General features: G+C 28.5%; 2 protein-coding genes across 3 annotated transcripts; both read right to left on the bottom strand.

The window, feature by feature from the left end:
* Positions 1–10,388: 10,388 nt before the first annotated feature.
* On the bottom strand, positions 10,389–12,391 carry LOC115718706 (uncharacterized). 2 transcript variants are annotated; one of them, XM_030647531.2, is made up of 3 exons: positions 12,175–12,391; positions 11,992–12,095; positions 10,389–10,787 (listed from the first exon to the last, which is right to left on the bottom strand). In XM_030647531.2, exons 1-3 carry the CDS (start codon positions 12,318–12,320, stop codon positions 10,756–10,758), a joined length of 282 nt encoding a protein of 93 aa, XP_030503391.2. In that variant the 5' UTR covers positions 12,321–12,391; the 3' UTR covers positions 10,389–10,755. The 2 variants fall into 2 exon arrangements, with proteins under 2 accessions (XP_030503391.2, XP_060965795.1); XM_061109812.1 differs by having other exon boundaries at positions 10,389–12,095; positions 12,175–12,376.
* Positions 12,392–13,996: 1,605 nt separating this feature from the next.
* LOC115720991 (probable 2-carboxy-D-arabinitol-1-phosphatase) lies at positions 13,997–17,052 on the bottom strand. The gene is made up of 9 exons (XM_030650215.2): positions 16,639–17,052; positions 16,441–16,546; positions 16,138–16,354; positions 15,924–16,042; positions 15,613–15,708; positions 15,145–15,198; positions 14,951–15,049; positions 14,753–14,860; positions 13,997–14,496 (listed from the first exon to the last, which is right to left on the bottom strand). The coding sequence occupies exons 1-9, from the start codon at positions 16,980–16,982 to the stop codon at positions 14,116–14,118; spliced, it is 1,524 nt and encodes a 507-aa protein (XP_030506075.2). The 5' UTR covers positions 16,983–17,052; the 3' UTR covers positions 13,997–14,115.
* Positions 17,053–23,202: the final 6,150 nt, after the last annotated feature.

Consider the following 23,202-nt stretch of genomic DNA (forward strand, 5'->3'; position numbering starts at 1 on the left):
CCTTTGATTGCTGCATAGACTTGGTGACGCCATGGCACGTAGTTGTGCTCATCTAATCGAACAGAATGGGAATGAGAGAATGTAACTGGAGATGTTTTAGGAAGAGTGTTATTGATTGTGTGAGAAAAACCTCCTTGAGCAGCCATGAACGATTTTGCAGGAACTAAGAGGAATAAAAAGAGAAGAGAAAAAGCTTGGCTCTGATACCATTGTGAACAAAGGAAATAAATGAATCTCTTGTATTGATAGAGAAAAGGACTTCAGATTTTATATACACAAGTTTTAACAACTAACAACCAACAATCAAGCTAACTAACACACAGTTACAATAAGAAAATTTAGTTAAATACTTAACTAACTTAACTGCCAAAACTAACTCTTAGCAGAAAATACTTTACTGAATACAAATTCGGTCTGAATTATATATCTTTGCTTTATAAATTTTTTATATGCAGATATTTAAAATATTTTGACTAAATTAGAGTTTGAAAATTTATTTTTAATTATTTGACATAATATACATAATCCAAACATATTTTTGAAGAAAATTCTTTTTTTTTTTATTAAAAAAAACAAAAATAAGAAAAACGAGTGACAATCTGATCAGGTAAGCCCCACCACCAAGTTTTAGCATGGTCAATGATCGAAGAGAGCAAATTTTACAAGAGAATGAGCTAGCTAATTTAACCAATATAGAACAATGAACAAAAGAAACAAAAGAAAATCTTTCTTTAACAAGTTGATATCCTCTAACAAGCCATTAAGAATTGAGAATAAAAACTAAGCTAAAATATAAGAACACAAAATGAAATATCAGATCCTAGTTTCAATTTATAAAAATAATAATTTTTAAAGTAAAAGAAATTGCACACATTGAAAAATATTGACTATTGAAATAAAAAATAAATAAATTCATTTTGTTAACATTTAAGAAAAGGATACTTAAAAAAAAAAAGTTGAAACAATGAAGCAAAAAATATGGGACATAATAAGTTTTTTTCCCCACTATTATTAAAGATATTTAAAATAAAAATCTAAAAAAAAAAACAAACAAACAAGAAAGTAGAAACAAAATTACAAAAAAGCATTATTACAAGTCATTATTTGAGACATTTTGGAGATACAATGGACCCCAAAAGTTCTGGTTCAAACCAAAGGGCATGTTCCCCAAGAATAGCCATGTATTCTATCTTCAATGTCAAGGAGCCTTCATTTTATATAAATATATATATATATATATATAATTTAGGGCTTAACATTGAGCGGGTTGACTAAATTTCAGGTGAAAAAAAGTGAACTCGTACATGCCCGTTCATATGGGTTGGCGGGTCTGAGTTGGGTGGTCTTTCGCCAAACATAATCTATTATCAAACCCAGTACAAATGCTCAATCCTAGTATTCTGTGTTATGTATTAGGGAAGGAGAGGGAGAAATCGGGTGGGTGTGGGAATCGACGGTGAGTTGCTTGCGGCTGAGAGGAATTTTTTAGGTTAAACTTTTTTAGGATTACGTGTAATGTATTGTGTGTTATGTACTAAAAATAATTAAATAAATAAATAAATAAAATTAATATATAATACGTAAATATTATACAATTATTTTATATTAGAGTAATTTACGGTATAAATACTTAATAAGTTTAACTTCTAGTTATAAATAAATACTTATATTTAATTTTTAGCGGTAATAATACCTAAGTTATATTTTTGGAACTCTGTAAGTATCTAACCGTTAAATATTAAGCTATTAAATCCACGTGTTATTTTATTGGTATATTTGAACTAATTTTTTTTAAATAATAAAAATTTAATGATTTGGACCAATTAGGGATTACCATGTGGCAATTTACTTAACCAGATACTCACACAAGTTTTAAAATTATAACTTAAATATTATTACTGTCAAATATTAAACTTATGTATTTATTTGTAACTGAAAATTAAACTTAAGTATTTATATCGCAAACTACTCTTTATATCATAAGTTATTAGTAAAATACATGTGTTATTAGAGAGGAAAAAAAAAATATAAATATATTTGTACTCGATCATCATATTATTATTTATATTATATATGGATTGGAATGCTTCGACTACAAGGAAAAAACTCACTGTACATAAATATAATAACTATAAAAATAAAAACATAGGATTTAGTTCACATAATATATTTCTTATTTTCTGAGAATATAAAGTGACCACCAAATATTCCATATATGTATTTATATTTTTTTAATTTATATATACATGATATTTAATTAATTATTATGAGATGCCAAGCTTATATAATTAAATATATATAATTGAAATTAGGTGTATATATATAAATGCATGTTGAGAAATTCTTAATAAATAACTTTATCTTTCTCAAAGTCTCTATTTTTAAAAGTTGCAAAAAATAATAAATGATTTGATAATGCACAGGAGATTTGTCAAATATTTATATACTTATAGAGAGAGAACTGACTGATCTGTTATATATGTTTATCAACTAATTTTAATATCCATTCCATAATATAAATTTATATATATATAGTATTAGAAATAATATAGTATATATGTTCAGTCATAATTTTTTATATGGGGTTGAGTTTCTGAGAAATTAGGGTTTGTTGCATTATTCCAGTTAATTAATTAACTTTTACATAAATATATATTAATTCAATATTCTCCTTTTAAATTACTTTGTGATCAAATCATAAAAAGTACAAATTAAAGTATGTTACTTATATATAAAAAAAATATAATTAAAGTTTGTAGGAAAATTAAAGACTGCAGTCATACAACTACTTTACAGAACATACATATTATATATGTATATATAATTTATGTACATATTGATCATATATATGTACATGAGCAACCTAGGAAAATCCAAACAGATCCCATGATTTTTTTTAAAGAAAAAAAGTTATTACTAGCTATATAATTCCTACCAACTCCAATATTAATGACCAAAAATCAACTTATTATTTAACTATAAATATAATCTAAAATTAAATGAGAGAAATTTATATATCTTTATAATAAGTAATTTGTGGCGTAAATACTTAAATTTAACTTTTAATTATAGATAAATTCTTAAGTTTAATTTCTTACGATAATAATACTTAAGTTATATGTCTCTTTAAACTTTCGTAAGTATGTACTTAACCGTTAAGTGTGAAGTAATTCACGTATTATTTTTTTATTAATATATTTAAATTAATTTTTAAATAAAAAATAAAAATTTAATAACCTGAACCAATTAAAGACTGACTTAAGTATTATTATCGTCAAAAAATAAACTCAAATATTTATAATATGCAAGGAGTTATTAAATTTGGTATTTACGTGATTAATTACTCTTGTATTTATATATATATATATAAATAAATATATTTCATAAAAAAACAAGAAAAGGAATTCATGATATATATATATATAGGTTTAAATGAGTAGTCTTTGGTATTTTTAAGACACTATCATTATGAACCCACAATGATATGATCACATAAGTTTTTACTTGTATAGAAAGCAAAATTATGAAATATAATCTATAAATTAATAATATATATAATAGCTAGTAGATATATATAGATATATTTATACGTACATGGTAATTATAATTAAGCCCATGCACACGTTATATATTTATTAGAAAATGTCGATGAATAAATTAATATATATACATAAATTATAACCTACACATTCTTAATTCCCCTATTAATAAATAATAATAAAAAAAACCTTTTTCTTTTAAAAAAAAATCATGGGATTAGAATAAAATGTAAGTAAGAAATAAATGAATTTAAAATATAAAATAATTTTAAATTAGTATTTTATTATAATTTACTAAATTGACCGAAAAAAATCATAATCATTTTTATTTAATTTGTTTACATAATTAGCAGAAGATAATCAGATAAAAAAAAAAATTGTATATATATATTTTAAATTAGTTTCTTAAATGAAATTGAACTAATTTAAGTAGGGTGTTTTCCAAAATTTAATTCATTTCAATATCCAATATGAATGATGAAAAATATATAATCTATATATATTACATAACTATCATAATAAGTGTTATAATTAACTTAGATTTATATATAATTGATTAGGTGAGTAATAAACTCATCAAAAGAATCATATTATTATTTTATCAATTATCATATATAACAAAATTATATAATAGTAATTTTATATGTTGTAAATATAATTAAATTAATTACTTCAAGAATCAAAATTAATTTAATTACCAAACAAAATTTTGTGATCTTCAATATCTATATTAATAATGGCCAAGACCATGCTTTTGCATGCTTCGCACGTGCAAGAGATATGTACATATATACAAACATATTATATTATAATATATAATTATATATGCATGTTATGTATATATATATATTATATTACATTATAATTTAATTTATTATACATAGAAAGATAGATGAGATGAACAGAAAGTTCTACACCGACAAGGACAAAATAAAAATTAATTAAATAAGATTATAGTTATATAGTTATATAAAGTCATATGTATATATGAATTAATATTATTATTAATTAATTTATACAATTAATATGATATATAATAAAACGTGTTTATGTATTAAAAGGCTGTCATAAAACAGCACAAAAACACATGAAAACTACTATTGTTATTATTATTTATTAGCTGTACATAAGTTATCCGTACGTGTATTTAATTATGTATTTATTTATTTTATATAATTTACAATTAATAAAATTAATCCTGAATTAATAATAGGTTCACTTCAGTCACCAAAAACATTGTTTGGATGTTTTTGTGTCAGGAATAATCACTTTTATAATTAACACTTTATTATTATTATTATTATTATTATTATTATTATTATTATTATTATTATTATTATTATTATTATTAGAGTAGAAATTAATAATTAGTTTTTTTTTTTTGGAAGAAAAATAAATTATTAGTTTGGTGTTTGTTTTTGATATCTCTTATCTAAATTAAGGGTCTACTATTCTTCTAACTTGTATAATTGATGTTACTACTTACTAATTGCTAATCAAATATAATTAATTTGTAGTATAACTATATTTTAATATGATTTTGATATTTTGGCTATAGAGTTTTAATGTCCTTAAGAAATTATTTGAAGGGTTTTGATTTAATTAAATGAATTGAAGGATTATTGCTGACTTTTATTATTTCAGTTACATGATTATGGAGAATGTCACCTTCAAAATATATACACAAATATATGTTGATTTTCAAAAATTACTAAGTGTATCTGAAAGTTCACTAAGTATAAATTCTAAAATATGCTTAAGAGGATGAGGAGGTCAATCAGCACAAATGTGTTGGTACGAGGAGGAGCAAAGGCATGGGTCGAGCTTCCCGCTGTCCAGCTGCTCCTCCCTCCTCGCGTGCCCAAGCTCCCCGCTGTAGCCCGTCATGTGCCCGAAGGAGCTCCACGCTCCCCGTCACGCCGCACGCGCCCGAGGGAGCTCCTCTCTCTCTCTATTCCCCCTACTCCCCGTTCAACCAAGGGAGCTACCCGCTATCTCCCTCTATCTCCTCTTTCTTTCTGTTCAACCAAGGGAGCTCCCAACTCTCTCTCTCTCTCTCTCTCTCTCTCTCTCTCTCTCTCTCTCTCTCTCTCTCTCTCTCTCTCTCTCTCTCTCTCTCTAAGGAAGCTCCCCGCTCCCATTACTCCCAACATGTACGGGAGCTCCCCTCTCCAACACGTAGTCAAATTACCAAGTGTTGCTCCCTCTCCCAATACTTGGCCAAAATACCAAACGTTGCTTCCTCTCTCAACACTTAGCCAAATTACTAAGTATTGCTCCCCATCATAAGTATAGGTGGTGATGGAAAGAATATCAAAGGGATGTATGACCAAGGACAAGCCCGTTAAAGTTAGCACACCTCCGACAAAACCTAAAGAGAGAAGATGGTTGTACAACAAGCAGTGGAGACACTATTTCTCTCACTCTATACAAGCTGGCATCTGATCAACACTCCTCCATTACCCTTTTGATACGCTAACCCTTATAGTACAATCAAAACTTTGTCCCTTTATTTTTGAGACCACTTGTATTTTAGAGCCGTTAGAGTTCAAGTATAAAAATCACATTTGAACACTTGTAAAGGGGTTGAAATATAATCATTTTTAAGTGAACTTAGAAATTCTATATAATACCATTTTTTTCATTGATGTTCTGAGTTTCTCTTAAGCTTTTCATTTTCACCATTTTGCATCTGATTTTCTAACGAAAGTTTAGTTGACGAGTTTTTACTGTCTAACAGCTTATATTTTGATGAATTTGCTTTGTTATTTAATTTATTAGTGAGTCAAAACTATATTATTTTTTAGAGTAATTGGCGGTAAATATTTCTTATATTTTAATTTTTATACACTGGCAAAATCGTTTTAAATTTACTTTTTTGTACAAATTTGAGGCGTCAATTAAATATCACAGTTAAATATCACTGTGCAACCTATATATACGTGAAAGTAAAACTTCAAAGCCCATACAATAATAATCCAATTGATATTTAATAGTGATATCTAGCTGACACCTCAAATTTGCAAATAAAAGCAAACACAAGAGGGTTTTGCTACCAAAAAAAAAATAAAACGATTAAGTGTAAAAAATCAAAACATAAAAATATTTCACTGCAAATAATCCTATTTTTTTTTAAAAAAAAAATGGTTACATATATTACAATTAATGAATATATTAGAGCACATAGTATATTAATAATTTTAAATTTATTTACAATCAACAACTCCATTCATACTCACCAACCATTTACATTCATAATAAGGAAGATTATCCAACTATCTTTTAGAGAACGAGTAGCACTACCTAAACATAAAGTACAAATAATTTGATAAAATGAAAATTTAATGATCTCATTATATTTTTAATAAATGAGATTCATCTCTTTTATCATATTTTTGTTGATATTAAATTATATTTTTAATAAATGATTAATATGCATTTAAGTGAATATATATTTCTATTTTTAATCAAGTGAGTTGTGTAGTTACAATTCGAGAAGAGTGATTTTCATTGCAATAAGAATTGTCACTGCTTTAGCTGCAACTAAAAGTCACTAAAGCGGGTTTGCAAGTGGAAATTTAGCGACGATTTTAACGCTTTAGTATTGAGTCAAATTATCTTAAAATTGTCCAATTACTCTAAAAAGAGGAAGAGAGCTAGAGCATATTAAGAGATTGTTGTTACATAATAATGTTGCTAGTCTTTCGTTTGTATACCGTAAAATTAATCAAGTAGCTCACAATTTAGCCATTCAAGTTTTGGTTATTAAATTAGTATTACGTGAATTGAGATTTTTTGTGTAAGTTAAACGTAAATTGATAAAAGGTAAAATAGTAATTTAAAAGTATTAAAAGGAGATAAGATCTACATTCTAACTCATGTTAATTACCAATATATTTTCAAATGTAAATTTTGAAACCCAAAGAAAAATGAAATGTACACAAAATAAAATACACATGAGACAAATGTGATTAATTCTACCAAATAAATATTTTTAGTTTTTTAGATAACCATGTACAACACGATTTGAAATTTTCAAAATTCAATATCACCTTTTTTTTTTTTTTTTGAGATCTCAATAATTACAAGTTGTATATAAAAGTTATTAAAATTGATAGAAATTATAAGTTCAAGTCAAGGCACACAACCCTGGATTTTAGTTGGAAAAAAACATCATATAAAGAAATTGATAACAACATTATTAATCCTTCCATCTAAATAAAAATAATTATTGATTTATTTATTGTTTTTTAAAAATAAAAAATAGAGAAATCATACACTGAAAAGAGATTTGGTGGAAATAAACAAATTTAAGGGTCGTCTGAGAAGATATTATAATTGAATTTATGTGTAATTGACACAATTTAACATGTTTGTTTGACTATATAATTATACTATAATTGTGTAATTAAAGGTAATTAAGGAGTTTTAATTATACTATATAATTTTCATGACTCCTATAAAAATTGAATGTAATTATTAAAATTTTTTAATTTTAAATATTAATTACTAAAAAAATATTATTTTTTTATTTAATTACTAATTGTTTTATCAAATAAGATATTAAGTATTTATATTAATTACAATCTCTTATCCAAAGACATATTTATTTTAAAATATAATGTAATTATTGTAATTACCACTCTAGTAATTACACTACTTAATAATTACACAATTACTTTCAACTATTCCCTAATATGAATATACATAAAAGACTTGTATTTGGCCTATTTATTTCTCATTAAATTATTGAAATATAAGATCAAACACTAAGTCAGCAAGAACATACATTTTAACTTCTAGTATTTATACATATTTTTTTATATATATATATTACATGTGCTTTGGACTTAATCCTATATAAATATATCGTATATATAAATAATATTTTATTTAATCCATAGTTGTTTGTAAAGAATTCCAATATAAATTTATTTAAGATACATTCAACATCTCAGTTTTTTTTTTTTCTCTTCAAAGGGACAAGCTAAAAACATATATATTTATATATATAACTCACTAAATATATAAAACTATATAATATAATATTAGAATTTAAATAATTTAAACCAATAAGATAAGTTGCCATGTTTGGAGCAAAAATGACTTGCACGCTACTTGCTTATTATGAGTTTTTATTTATATAAATTAATAGACAGTTAGTAGTTAGCACTAATGATTAATAATATATTAAGAAATAATTATTTATTAGTTTAGTTTTGTTTCTTCATTTTGTCTCATCCAAACAAATGCAAGCCACTACATACAAATATTTATATATTTTAATGGGTTTCTAATTGTAATTAATATTGAGAAAGTCTACTCAAACACCCCTCCTTAGTTGGTGCAAATATATATTTTTATATATATATATATATAAAAATTGTTTGTGTAGATTAATTGAACAAATGCAAAATAAACATCTCATTAATGCTTATGCCATGTGAAAATGTGGACTACTAAGCTAACTTGCTATATTAAAAGTTACAGCTAGAATATTTTAGTAGTGATTCTATATTATAATAAAAACCAAAAAATTAAATAAAAAAAATAGAACATACATATGGTAAGTAATTGTAAAATGTTATAAATAGTCAATGGTTTTATTATATTATTTGTTCTAAAAAAATAATGAAAATTAAATGGTGTTATTATATTGGTTTATTTATTAAGTATGGAGAGTTGAAAAGTCTCATATGGGTTTTTGTTGTTTCTTGGAAAATGTTTAAAACCCCATTTCCATTTCTTTTCTTTGTTTTCATGACATATGCAAAAGAGTACCAATGGTACCCAACATCACTTAAGGATGTCATTAAAATTAGTAGTACAATTTACTATCAATTTTCATATAATTATATAAATAGAAAGAGTAATTTGCAACATCAATTTAAATTATTAGTTACAAATAAATATTTAAATTTAATCCTTAACTGCAAATAAATACTTAAATTTATTTTTTTTGATGCAAAACTTAAATTTAAGTTTAATACTTAAATTTATTTTTTGGTAGTAATAATACTTAAATTATATTTCTAAAGCTCCGTAGGTATTTGATCATTATATGTCAAGTGATTATCCACGTATTATTTTTTTTTTATTGATTTATTTAAACTAATTTTTTTAAAAATATATATATAAAAATTTAATAACCTGAACCAATCAAAAATTGTCACGTAATAATTTACCTAACCCCTTAACAATCAGGTACTTACAAAAATTCTAGAATTATAACTTAAGTATTATTACCGTCAAAGATTAAACTTAAGTATTTATTTACAACCGAAAGTTAAACTTAAATATTTATGTCGCAAACTACTTAAAAAGAAACTCTTAAGCTAGCTCAAGTAGCCATAAAAAGTAGTGGTGGATGCGTGTGTGTAAGAGTCCTAGGTTCGAATCCCATAAGCTTCAATCGAAAATATATAGAAACTCCTAATCACTTGTAAACCTCTATCTCATGTTTGTATGATTCTTCCAAGCTCTTCTCATAAAATATACAGAGATATATAGTATAAAACTCTTAATGGGCTTTTGTTGTTTGATGGGCCCTCAGAAAAATACTCAAATTTGGGCCCATTAAAGATGATATGGTTGTTCATTTTTCAAACCTTAGCTGTTTCATTAGTCTCAATGTTGTTTTATGTAATTAAAGAAAACCAGTTGAGATGAGTAAAGAAAAAGAGATGGAAATAACTAATAATACATAAAATTCATGTGGCTGATTTGTTATGTGGTGCCTTGTGGTGCTTAACATTTCAACTTTGACATATATAATTAGAAAAAGTATTAGAGTGGAATTGCACTGGCAAGACAAACTTATTTTGGTTAAAACATATAATTGAAAAAGTATTTAGAGTGTTAATAATGTTTTATTTAATAAAAAATAATATAACCCAACATAGCCTCATTCTTATTTTTTTTTACTTTTTTTTTTTTCAATGGAATACATATGATCATTTCACATCATATTACTACTGCAGAACAATAGATCAAGAGAATAGAAAAAGAAAAAACAAATCCACCCAAGAGAGTTGGATCGAAATCGCCAAATAAAATATCATCCAATGAATTGATATTTAACCTAAAACATACATTTAGTGTTATTGTTCTTCCAAAAGAAATGGGTTCTGATTCTGAAAGGACTTACCTCAAGGAGCTAGTATGAAAATTTCAAATAAAACCGAAATGGACTAGTAATATCTGTCATTGCTCCCTCCTAGATGGGACTGAGATAGTTAGCAAATCGACCTGCATCAAATTGAGAAGAAATTATTGAACACGAATTCATTTTTCCCGAAAAAATTTATAATTCACTAAGCTAACTTTGATAGCACAAAACATATAGAACCCAAAAACAAAAAATAGAACCTAGCATGGAATCCTATTATCCGCATTAATACCACCATCTTTTTTTCTGTTAGAAAAAAATTCAAGCAGATATAATTGTAAAATGGTTCACTTCAATGATTTATTGCATATTAAGATCTTGTTGAACTAACAACTGTATAAGGTTGTGCTACATTCAAATGATCAACATAGCATATCAATTTTTCCCATAAACCAAATATAAATAGAGCTTATAAGAGGCATATCATCCCATTCATCACACACACCTAAAACCCCACTTAAGCAGAGGTATGAGTCTCTATACAAAGAAACAAATACAGATCGTTAAACCCAGGATTGAATGAAAGAGTAGTTAGTCATTGCAGTGAAGGATAGTTTTTGATTGAGAATAGAATAGTATAAAGAAGTGAGTATAGAGAGTGGGAGAGTTTATGCAAGACTTGAGAGTCATTTTTCTACATATTCTCTATTCTAGTAGCAATCTATACACAAGTTCTCTCTATTTTTCTGCTATTGGGCCTGGAAAGTGGGTATAACAAACAGAGACACAAGTGCCTCACGAAAAGACCAATGGCATTTGGGCTCACAACAGATTACAAGTGGCTTTGATACCATATTAGAATTTGGGATAAGATGAATGAGGTTCCATCTCAAAACTAATTAGCAATGGGAAGAGTAACTCATTCATCTTATATATGACGATTAATTTTCACACATTATCAATGTAGGACTAACTCTAATAGTTCTTGTACGAGAGGAATCGGGCCTTATCATTAACATTTAAAATTGCTTGGTAAAAGACCAATTTGAAGTCTAAATTCATGATAATCAACTTATCTAAGTCAAAACAAAACTCATGTAAGGTAATGGAACTAGAATATTTAAGATTACCAAGTTAAATTCTTACTATAACTACCTAATTACTAAATTCTACACCCATCTCAAGTAAACTATGGCTTGTTGATCAGACTAAAATCATGCCAAATTGAAATACAATTCAAATGAAGTACAATCAATCACCAATTAACTATACTCGAATTGAAAAAATACAGTCGAAATTGCATAAAAGAACACAATTTTGAAGAGAAACGGAAAAAGAACAAACCATCAGAAGACGAATCCACATCGTTGGGAAGCTTCGAGACTAGGCAAGCAGAAGCTATGGCACTATGAAGAGGTCTAAAAGAGCTCAATTCTCGCCTCAAAAGCCTTCCAATTTAATCAATAACCAAATTTATGATACAATTACTACTAAAAAAAATTGATACGAAAAAATGACGATGAATACCTCAATGGAGTCGATGAGATTCGAGCCTGGGCCTGAGGAGGAGGTAGGAAAGGTGATGAAAGCGAAGGTCTTGGTGATGGTGAGACTCTTTGGGTAGCTCTCAAGAAGGCGCGAACCGCCATTGTTGATCTTCCTGAAGCTGCCATTTTCTTGGCTAATAGGTATTTTGGGACTCAGCTCAGGTTAGAGGAGAAAGAAACCCCCCTAAAACCCACCTACAGTAATGGGCTTTTTAATTGGGCCGGGTCATACGGAATGGGCTGATGGAATTTACTATTTACTGTATCAAATTAACGGTTTTACCATTTTCTTATGAGTAATGATTGATTACACAATTTTTACACGCAAAATTTGCATATACAGATGCGGTAATATTATTAAGAGTAATTTGTAGTATAAAATACTTAAGTTTGACTCTAGTTTTAGATAAATACTCAAGTTTAATTTTTTATGGTAATAATATCTAAATTATAGTAACTAGTTGTTAAGTCAATAGTCACGTGACATTTCCTTATTAGTCTAGTCACTAAATTTTTATTTTTTATTTAAAAATTTATTTAAATATACCAATAAGAAAGTATCACGTGAATAATGATGATTTGACACTTAACGATCAAGTACCTACTAAAATTTTAGAAATATAACTTAAATATTATTACTGTGAAATGTTAAACTTATATTTATATGTAACTAAGACTTAAATTTAAATATTTACCTCTTAAATTATGCTATTATTAAATCACTAATAATATAGTTGAAAAGTTAAATGCATTACACATTATTTATTTATTTATCTACATTGGTGGAGCAGTATTAAAACAATTTTTTTTTCAAGAATTACTACTAAATTATGTTTATGTGATATTAAATGTATATATTTATATTATTTTGTATTAAAAGTTATTTATTTATCAAGAAAAAAGTGGTTGACTAACTTTTAAGTTCAATTACTTTTTGTAAATATTATCCATTAATTTTATGAAAATTGCATCCTTAAGAACAACATGTTCATTCTAATTTGCGTTGAGAAATCAATAATTTTAGGTAACAAATTAAATTTTAATTTTAGTCACCTAAGTGTCTAACTTGTCAATCAATTTGTAACTATCCTATATTAAAATTAGAACATTGCTAATCAATGCGGAATTAGAATGTGTTTATATAATGGGATATTTGTTACAGGAGTTTAAGATCTTAGCAATACGGAGGGTTTATGTTAATGTAAGCCTCCTTCTTAAGGGTGCGTTTGGAAAGCCACAATATAATTGGATTTGTGTGTAATTGGAAGTAATTACATAATTTGGCATATTTGTCTGACCATGTAATTACAATGTAACTGTGTAATTGAAAGTAATTGAGGGGTTCCAATTACACTCTCCAATTCTCATGGCCCCCCATGAGAATTGAATGTAATTACACTGTGTAATTACTAAAAATTTTCCATATTAAACATTAGCTATTAAAAAATATTATTTTCCCATGTAATTACTAACTGTTTTGCCAAACAAAAAATTAGGAATTGATATGTAATTACCACCTCATATCTAAACACACCTTACATTTTAAAATATAGTGTATTTACTAAACTGTATAATTACTACCCTAGTAATTACCCTACCTATTAATTACACAATTACTTCCAAACACACCCTTAGTTTTATGTAATTTCAAACTCTTTATATACTTAAATTTGAGATTCTCTTAATCTTATCCCCTCCCAACTAAAATCCTCTAAGTAAAACTCTTACACCAAATACCTCATAATAGATCAGCCTATGTCTCAATTATTTTTGCTGTCATGAGAAGTTATAAGAATTGATCCTTTTTTAGCTTCAATAAAGTTTGTAGTTTAATAATTTTTGTAAATATATTGTCCCATTAATTGGTTTCATACTACACATATTTTGTTATTTCATCCTTAAGTTTTAAAGATATTTAAAGTTACATCTTTAATGCTTCATCATTCTCTATCGTTCTTGTGATTGGAATTGACCATCTTCCTAAATGAGCTGTATAATTTATGCATCTGATAACCCCTTTTCCAGCAGGGCCGTCGGGGAAATCAACGATGCTGATGCTTCCTGAGTCGAGATGAAATGATCCCATCCATTCCTTTGACAGATTCAAACAGTGCACCATTAGTGCTATGTTAATTGAAGGATCACCAACCACAACAACAACTCTATCCGCTTCATTGTCACTAGATAATTCCTTCAGCAGATATCGCCATGCTTCCTCTGATTGTTCCCATACTTCTGAAAGAACCGTGTCCTCGAAACCACTTAACCAACCGAGCTGAAAAGGCGGAATCACACTGGTGTCCTGTGAAAAGGAAAAAGAATAGTGAACTAAAGAGAATAATTCTTTTGGCATAGTCATATGTAAAAATTAATCCAACATCTTAAATTTATTTCTCCTAATTTATTTTTTAAATCTGACCAACTACTACTACTGAAGCTTATTCTATCAAGCAAATAAATCTAGAACAAAAAAAAACTGTCCAATCTATTGGTGGTAAAGCATGAGAACTGAATTTGGTCAAATTTTTTAAAGCATCAAGTTGAGTTGAGATATTTGCCTTATTTGATTTCTGAAGGATGTTTTCAACATCCAGGTTCTCTGTTTGCTTCATTTCCACATACCGAGGCGCAGAGTCAGCTCCCAAGGAATCTGCAGCTTCTTGTACCTACAATCAACTCAATTGATGAGACACTTGATAGGGACTTGAATCCATTTCTTATGATAATAATGACTTGAGAAAGGAAGAGTTTTTTACTCTGGAGATGGCATTGGCTGTTTCTACACAGGCTTTCTTTGGACTGCTAATAATAGAACTAACTTTCGTATCAAGAAGCAGCTCAGCGATTTTCTGAGACTGTAATATATCAACAGTAGTAGCACACCAGATTAGATTTAGTAAATGTAATATATACTTGTCAAACACACAAACCAGATGTGTACATCATATACCTGTATAACACCAAGCATGTTCATTGATTTATCCCCAGATAAAGAATTGCTAGCCTGTTGAAAAGTGAAGGAAACCTTATAACATCTATATAAGAGATTCCCAACATGATTTACAAATATATAGTCACATGATGTACTCAAAGGTAATTATTCTAAGCTTGACTATTTTCATTGCAGTATTTGCCTAAAATAACTAAATATCTCACTTTTCAACTCTAAAATTACCTTTACTCACAAGTTGATCTTTATAGTAAACTGAAATTTTAAACTCATATACTTGAGCTTACTAGTGAAGAATCTCTCACAACTAACAATTTAACACCTTACCACTCAATTTCAAAGATAGATACAATCTTCTTAGAGAACAAAAAACAAAATTCATTTGTTTCAAACGATTGGATCACATAAGTGAGGAACATAATATGACCCGAAACTAGGATGCTATTTTCTAGTTACTCAATTTCACACCTCTGCATTGTTTTGTGTGAATCCATGACACACAAGTATGATCCTCTTGCTTGTTTTCCTTCCTCCAGAACTTCCACCGACAGGTGAATTTGGTGTCTGCATTATATATTATATTCAATACCACTTAGTGGACAACTTAACTTGTGACCTACATAGTACTGAAACTTGTTAACTGCAACCACACCAGCAAGGAAAAATTAGAGACAGAGATTCTTAAATATGTTTGCCAAAAACTCAAATTGTCAAATCACAAATTCATGGTCAAGTTTAACCAAATTAAACCACTAAGTTTAGAAAACAGAATATGGTACCTGATTTAAACGATCAAGACAAACAAACGGCGACCCACCCTCAATTCGTGGAGTGAAATCCAAAACACTCACTCCACAATTGCTCTGGAGCAATACCCTGAAATACTCAGTTCCCAACCCTGAAATGTGGATAAATAATTTAAAACTAGTACCAAAGCCACACTCGAAAACAAGAAAGACTGAACCTTGGTACAATTTTATCAAGAATTAGTACCAATTGCAGTTGAAACAAGAGCTTGATTGACAGCATTATGAGCAACCACAAGAACAGACCTCCCTTCATGTTCAAGTATCTTGTCCCAACAATTCCGAGCTCGATCCCATAACTCTCTCACCGGATAATGCCCATCAATGTTGAAATTTGCAGGATCCACCTGCCATTGTCGAAAAGTTTCCCCGAATTTCGCTTTCCCTTCATGCTTTAAAAGCCCCTAAAATACTCAAAATCAACAAAATTAGAAGTTTTCTCTCATTTCCCAATTCACAAAAATGTTCATAGTACTATAAAACAGCTTACTTGAAAAGAATACAAGTCGATTTCTCTCAAGTCCATATCAGTAATCACTTCCTCTTCTCGATTATCCCAAATAATCTCAGCAGTTCTCTTCGACCGTTCAAGAGGACTAAACCAACCCCAAAAAAAAACAGCAATTAACCATAGAAAACTTCAAGGGAAAGATTCAATTCAATTCAAGAAAAAAGAAAAATCCAAAACCTTGCGAAGCAAACATCGAAGGAATCATCAATGAGCATTTGTCTTGAGATCTCAGCTTGACCCTCTCCTTTCTTGGTGAGAACAGAGTAATTGGAGCTCCCTTGAATCCGACCCTCTTCATTCCACGTGCTCTGTCCGTGCCTCACCAGAACGACTCGCTTCGCGGCCTTGATCGGCGGCAACGGCAACTGCGAGTGGAGGTGAAGTGGGGTCTCTTCTTCTTCGGAAGAGGAATGTTGGTGGTGTTGGGGGGTTGAAGAGGAAGGAGTGAAACGAGAACTAGGGTTAGGGTTTTGAAGAAGGGGATTGGTGAAGAAGACGATAGAAGGAGTCAGAGATATCATTTTTTTTTTTTGCGCTCTCAGTTCAGTTTGGTTGAAAACAGTTATTTCAGTTATTTTCTATGGTTACCGTTGATTCTAACGTGATAAAACGACACGTGCCTAATAACTTTGAAACGCATCGTTTTGGAGTTTGTAGATTTGTGTTGATTTGGGATAGTAATTTGTGTTGGAGTGTTGTGTTTAGGTTGTAAATTTACTGAAAAACTACAGTTACTAACACGATTTGTGACACAAAAAAATTATAAAATACGAACACAAATATGAATCGAATAAATTTTGTGTTGCCTTGGCAAGTTGTAAGCAAATTGTTGTTTTTAGTGTTTATTGTGTCGTGTGAGGTTTTTGAATTTAGTTTAAATGACTGACACGAACACAACTCGTAATACAAAAATATTGTCGAATAAGAACACGAACAAAAATTGTGATACAAAAAAGTATCAAAATATGTCATGACCTGAATTGCTAATCCTAATATTTGATGGTTTCTTTTTATCAAGTTATTAAAGTAATTGTAATGGGCAATACTCAAAATAATTTAATTGATTAGAATAATAAAACCGAGAATATAATTGTGTGAAAGAATTTAAAATTACCCCACAAGAAAGTAATATTATTTCCACAATGATAATATTATAAAGGAAAAAAATCTTGTACTAAACATGGAAATACAAGATTATATTTAGTTTATTGTAATGATAATAGTAACGGAATCATAAATATAATTACAATGTTTGATTTATTTTTAAAAGTGATGTAATGGACTTACAATGTAATGATGTGTAAAATCTAGTGTGATTTCACATTGTACATGTTGTACCTGGTTTTTACTGTTTTGACAGTTAAGTTAGTTATTCCAACTAACTTAACTGTCTTATCCTATTCTTTGTAATCAAGTCTATAAATAAGCTATCTCTTGTACAATACAACTTAGTCTTGTAATACACATTCAGATCAATAAAAGGAAAGCATTCAATTATTCTCTTGTGTGTTAAAGAGAGCTATTACTCTCAATTCAGTTTTCTAGTTTTGTTGGCAATACTGCCATGCTTTGTTTTCGAATGTTAGCAGAGATAAGATCATAGATTTAGGATAGAAAATCCTACATGATGATTATATCATTTAAGTGAATCTCCATAAAAGCAAAATTAAAATGACTCTACGAAGGCTAACCTATGAATATATGGAAGTCATTTAAATTTTGGGACCTCACTTTGAGAATATATTAAAAAAGAGCGCGTTATGGATCCAAACTCACACTATTGTAATTTGTCATACACCTCAAACTAACTAAATTTGAATATTTGTTGTTTTATAATATATTTTATTTTACTTAAATAAAAACATAATGAGACATTTTTTTTTTATTTTGGGCCCCTAATAATTGTGGGTTTTAGGCACTGGCCTACCCCGCCTAGGTCTAGGGCTGATCCTGCTAATACCCTCTCTTTATATAAATATTAAAAAATAAAGTGGGGATAATTTTATCAATTTATCACTTACTCTAATATCCATTCTAATAAAAAAATCAAATATCATAATCAATTCTCATTACCATTCTTATTACATTACTATTTTTTTGTTGAATAAAATCAACACTTTTATTAACAAGAAATTTCATCCATTACAATAGAACAAACTTTAGCGGAGCAATCAGCCCCTTGAAGAACACAACCTGTAAAGAAACAAGAGCTTGTTGCAAAACAATGAGCTACCTTATTTACATATCGGTTAACAAAATGTAAATTAACATTACTATTAGAAGAAAGTAATACACGACAGTCATTAACTAACAAACCAAGCTGAGAAGGAAGAGTGGCACAACTAGAAATAGCTTGAACACACAAGAGACTGTCGGTTTCAAGGACAACGCGAGGCCGCGTATGCTTCTTAGTCCAGCTCAAAGCCTCCTTAATGCCACAATTTTGCAATCTCTGGTTGTACTTTTCCAACAACACCTGTCATATAAGCTTCAATAATTCTACTAGAAAAGTCGCGAGCTACAACACCCATACCAAAATGTTCCTCTTGTTCAAAGATTATCCCATCAACATTAACCTTGATCTCATTATAACAACTGGTGAAGTCCATTACTCTGTTTCCTTTCCTCCATCAATAAATGAAGAAAAGGATAAACCTTTTCTCAATTGAGCAAACTTAAATTGATCAAGAATTGTTCTTGCTGAATGAACAAAAGTTGTTGTCGAGGAAGTCTTAAACTGCCAAAGAAACTCATTTCGTGCCTTTCATATTGCCCAGCTAATCATTGCAACTTCTTCCAACACACCATCCTTACCCTTGTTAAATAAAACCAGCAGCCAGTCAAAGAAACTAGTCTCATTCCAATAACTTATATTAGGTGCAACATAGGTCCAGCAAGCCTGAGAGCATGAATAGCCCACCAACGCGTGAAAAATTGTTTCATCTGAAATATTACATCTTGGACATGTTCTACTAATTGGCATTATTATTACTATTACCATTACTGTTGGAGTAAACCTCCACTTACACTGATACTTAAACTTAATACAAGGACAGAAATGTAATTACAAGCAAATCCCTAATTTGGCCTTCGGCCTCTAGAATCCCTAACAGAAATTAGTTAGAATGGATTTGGTTAATCCACACCTAACTAATTTCTGTAACTAATCTAACTAACAAATACAGAAGCAAAAACCAGAACGGTAGATCTATATATACCTGCATCAGATTCACAACCAAGAACGGTTGAGGGTGTTCTTCAAGATCCAGAGTTGGAAAACTTGAAGAAGGAGGAAACGAAGCTCGTACATGCACAAGAAAACAACAAAAAGTTAGATAGTGAGAGAGAGAGGGATTAAACACAAAATACTTGTATTAAACTTGAGATTACCAGTTAAAAATTTACATGTGACTTGGAATCTCCATTATTGTACTTCTGATCAACAAGAAATAGTGGAATCGAGCTCTCTGATTTGAGGAGCAGCTCAAACGGAGACGTAGCCAATTTATTGGTGAACTTCGGGAAAAAATACTGGTGTTTTCTAAACCTAATCTATTTCTGTTTGTGTGTGTGTTTGTGGTTAGATCAGATCTTGGTAGATCTGATCTTGGCTTTGAGTTTGTGTTAAGATTTCTGGGTTTTCTAAGGTTTGGATTCGAGTTTCTCAGAGAGAAACTCTCTGCTAGGGTTTCTAAATCTAAACCTAGGGCTGAGGGAAGTGATCGAGAAGTGTCTCGATTCTTTGGTTTTGTTCAAAGACAAAACGAGGTCGTATTGACCTGCTGACTTTGAAAAGTCAGGGAAAACTAAAAGGTCAAAATTGACCTTGATTTAATACTGATTGCTTAATGTTGGTGTAGAGCAAAATAGTAAAAAGGATGGACTTTAAATTTCCTACAATTACCATTATCTTTACATTCTACTAAACCAAACATCACCTGAAAAATTAGCATTCCAATAAAAATATTACATCGTACCAAACAAACAACCCCTTATATGACTAGTTGGAATAATATGATTTTCTCCATGACTCTACAATTTTGTGATTTTGTGCCTGAATTTATCATATTTTGTCATTGGTTCATATATACTTCTTCAAACCACATAATCTTTTTGGTAACCTTCTCTAAAGTTTTACCTAAACATGGCTTATTCTTATTCTTTTTTAGATCCTATTGATTATGTCTTTGAGTCGTTTTGGAATATTCAAGATGGTATTTTCATAGATATTTTCATGGAGGAGCTATTGATAATGCTTTACTTTCGTGTTTGAGATTGAAAAAAAAGAGTTTTTACAGGGTTAATTATGGCATTATTTGCAGCGCCATAAGGGAACAGAGGGGACAGTGAACCCTCTAGTTCTGATCAAATTACTTCCGAGAGTGAACATGGTTAGTGGATCATAAAAAAAATGAGCCATTATTTAAAAAAAAATATACATTTTTCAAAATCAATAAAAAAATATAAATTTAAAAGATTTTTTTTTTTTGAAACTCTATAGTAGATGGACCCCGACAGAGTAAAAGAAATTCCATTTTGGTTCAAGTCTAATATATTTCACCAACTTTAGGTAAAACTATTGAAATTTGTTTCCTTTTCATGTTGTTTATTTAATTGTGACTGAACCACCTTTATTGAGAGAAAAAATATTTTAGGGCAACAACTTCACCGCCAAAGACGTCACCGCCGCCACCACCTCTCACCTAAAGAACAATAGAAGATGGGCCATCGAAGGAGTTAGATGAGAGAATGGTTAGAACTAGCATTCTTTGGAGATTCTTGAAGGAGGCGACGAAGACCTCAAGATCACGTGAGAGTTGCTTCTAGGACCAATTTTAAGAGTGGACTAGTCCCCTTTTCGATTGACAGAATTAGAATATTTTCCATGAATTGCTTATTAAATTGTATAGATGAGATGGTTTTTTAAATTTATAATATACCTCAAATCATAATATGAACTGCCTAATCATTTTATGACTATCTTACCTTAAAGTTGGAACATCACTAATCAATGTGGGATTGAGAAAGTGTATGTCTAAGCAAAACTTTCTACAAGAACATATGATAGATGAATTTCAAGTCTCCAATATTTTTGCTGTCATGAGAAAACATAAGAAATGTTTTTGTAAAAATATTGTCCCATTATTTTAAAGTTTATAGTTCAATTGTTTTTTTTTGATTATAATTAATGAATCCTACTATTTTCTGATTATGTGCCTGTATTTATAAATATACTTCTTCTCCTCACAAAATCATTTTGGTAACCTTTTATAGGGTTTTACCTAAAATGGCCTTTTGTGATCATTTTTAATTAGATTTTGATTATTATGTTTTGAGTGTTTTAGAATATGCAAGATGGTCTTCTTGTAACCATTTTGTTAGTTGTTTCAAAAAATATATGTATTAAGGTTAATTTGTGGCATTACTTCCTAAATTATTTTGATTCAAATAAATCCTTCAAAATTTGCGGTGTAAATAATAAGTTTATCCGTATCTATTTTAACTGCTTTATTAATTCATCCCAACATGATACAGATTAATGTTTTTTCCTATTGATCGCCATTATCATCAAGATTCAAGTAAATAATCAGCTAAGGTTTTTTTTTATTTATTTATTTTTTTTTTATTTTTATTTTCATGATAAAAATATACATTTTTTGAAATTTCAAGATAAAATTCTTAAGTTGTTACATACTAACTAATTTTTTTTTGAGTTATAAACTTTTTTGTATTCTTAAAAATTGTAATTTTGTTGTCTATAATATGACTAAGTAAATTTACCTTTAGAACTTATTTAGTATAATTGATATGTTAACTATGCTAATAAATATTATTTGTAATGACCACGAAGTTTAATTTTTCTTTATAAATAAACACATTTTCTCAAAAAAAAAAAAACTCTTTTTTATCTTAAAATAAAAAACTTAGTGCTTAAATTGTAACAAAAGTGTCTACATCTATAAATTGAATAGCATCAATTTTGTGACTTACATTATATGTACAAATTACTTTCTTTCTAAATTTGTGTGTGGGTGTTTTCATTTTTCCTCATTTTCATTGAACATTTCATGAAAAAAAAAAAAACAAAATAAATAAATAAATAATATATATTTTTTAAAATTTGGTGCATGCATAGTCATCAAGCTTCAAATGCATAGTGTCATTTTCAATTTCAATGATATAATGGATTAAAGGTCACCATTCACATTAATTATAATTTCATGCAAAAATAGAAAAATCAGCCCTTATATTCTCAATCTATTGGACTAAATTTTTCTTGTTGTCAATTTATTATAATTTTAAACAAAAATATCACAACTAAAAATATTAATGAAATTTTATTGGACTACTAGACTTTTTTGCATAGTCTCTTTTATTTTATTTTTTCTTTCTAAAAATAAATAAATAAATAATTAATTTTTTTACTTTTATTTAAACTGAAAACTAGGTTGATCTTTACACCTCCTCAAAGTATGGCTCCTTTTCTTCCTAGAATATTTATACATTTTTTTTTCCTTTCTTCTTTCCCTTAATACAAGGTATTATTAAATAAAGATACATTTTTATCACTTTATTATTTATTTAATTATTCTATTACTTTTTCCATTTTTAGTGGAAATTGAAAAAAAAAGGAATTTAAAAAATTGCTTTGAGATCTTTAGAAAAAAAATTGCTTTGAGATTTTTCGTTTAAAAAAATACTATAAATATATAGTTAGAAAAAATTTTAAAAATATATAAA

Source organism: Cannabis sativa, chromosome 2 (assembly GCF_029168945.1).
Source record: "Cannabis sativa cultivar Pink pepper isolate KNU-18-1 chromosome 2, ASM2916894v1, whole genome shotgun sequence".
In the NCBI taxonomy this organism is placed as follows: domain Eukaryota; kingdom Viridiplantae; phylum Streptophyta; class Magnoliopsida; order Rosales; family Cannabaceae; genus Cannabis; species Cannabis sativa.

Bases quoted from the DNA above. Each gene is read 5' to 3' on its own strand.
- LOC115718706 (XM_061109812.1), bottom strand. From the start codon at position 12,320: ATGGCAGCTTCAGGAAGATCAACAATGGCGGTTCGCGCCTTCTTGAGA. The intron at 12,096-12,174 runs GTATTCATCGTC...TTAAATTGGAAG, and splicing joins ATCTCATCGACTCCATTGAG to GCTTTTGAGGCGAGAATTGA.
- LOC115720991 (XM_030650215.2), bottom strand. From the start codon at position 16,982: ATGATATCTCTGACTCCTTCTATCGTCTTCTTCACCAATCCCCTTCTT. The intron at 16,355-16,440 runs GTAAGCTGTTTT...TGAGTATTTTAG, and splicing joins TCGACTTGTATTCTTTTCAA to GGGCTTTTAAAGCATGAAGG. The intron at 15,199-15,612 runs GTGTGAAATTGA...ACTTTTCAACAG, and splicing joins TCACACAAAACAATGCAGAG to GCTAGCAATTCTTTATCTGG.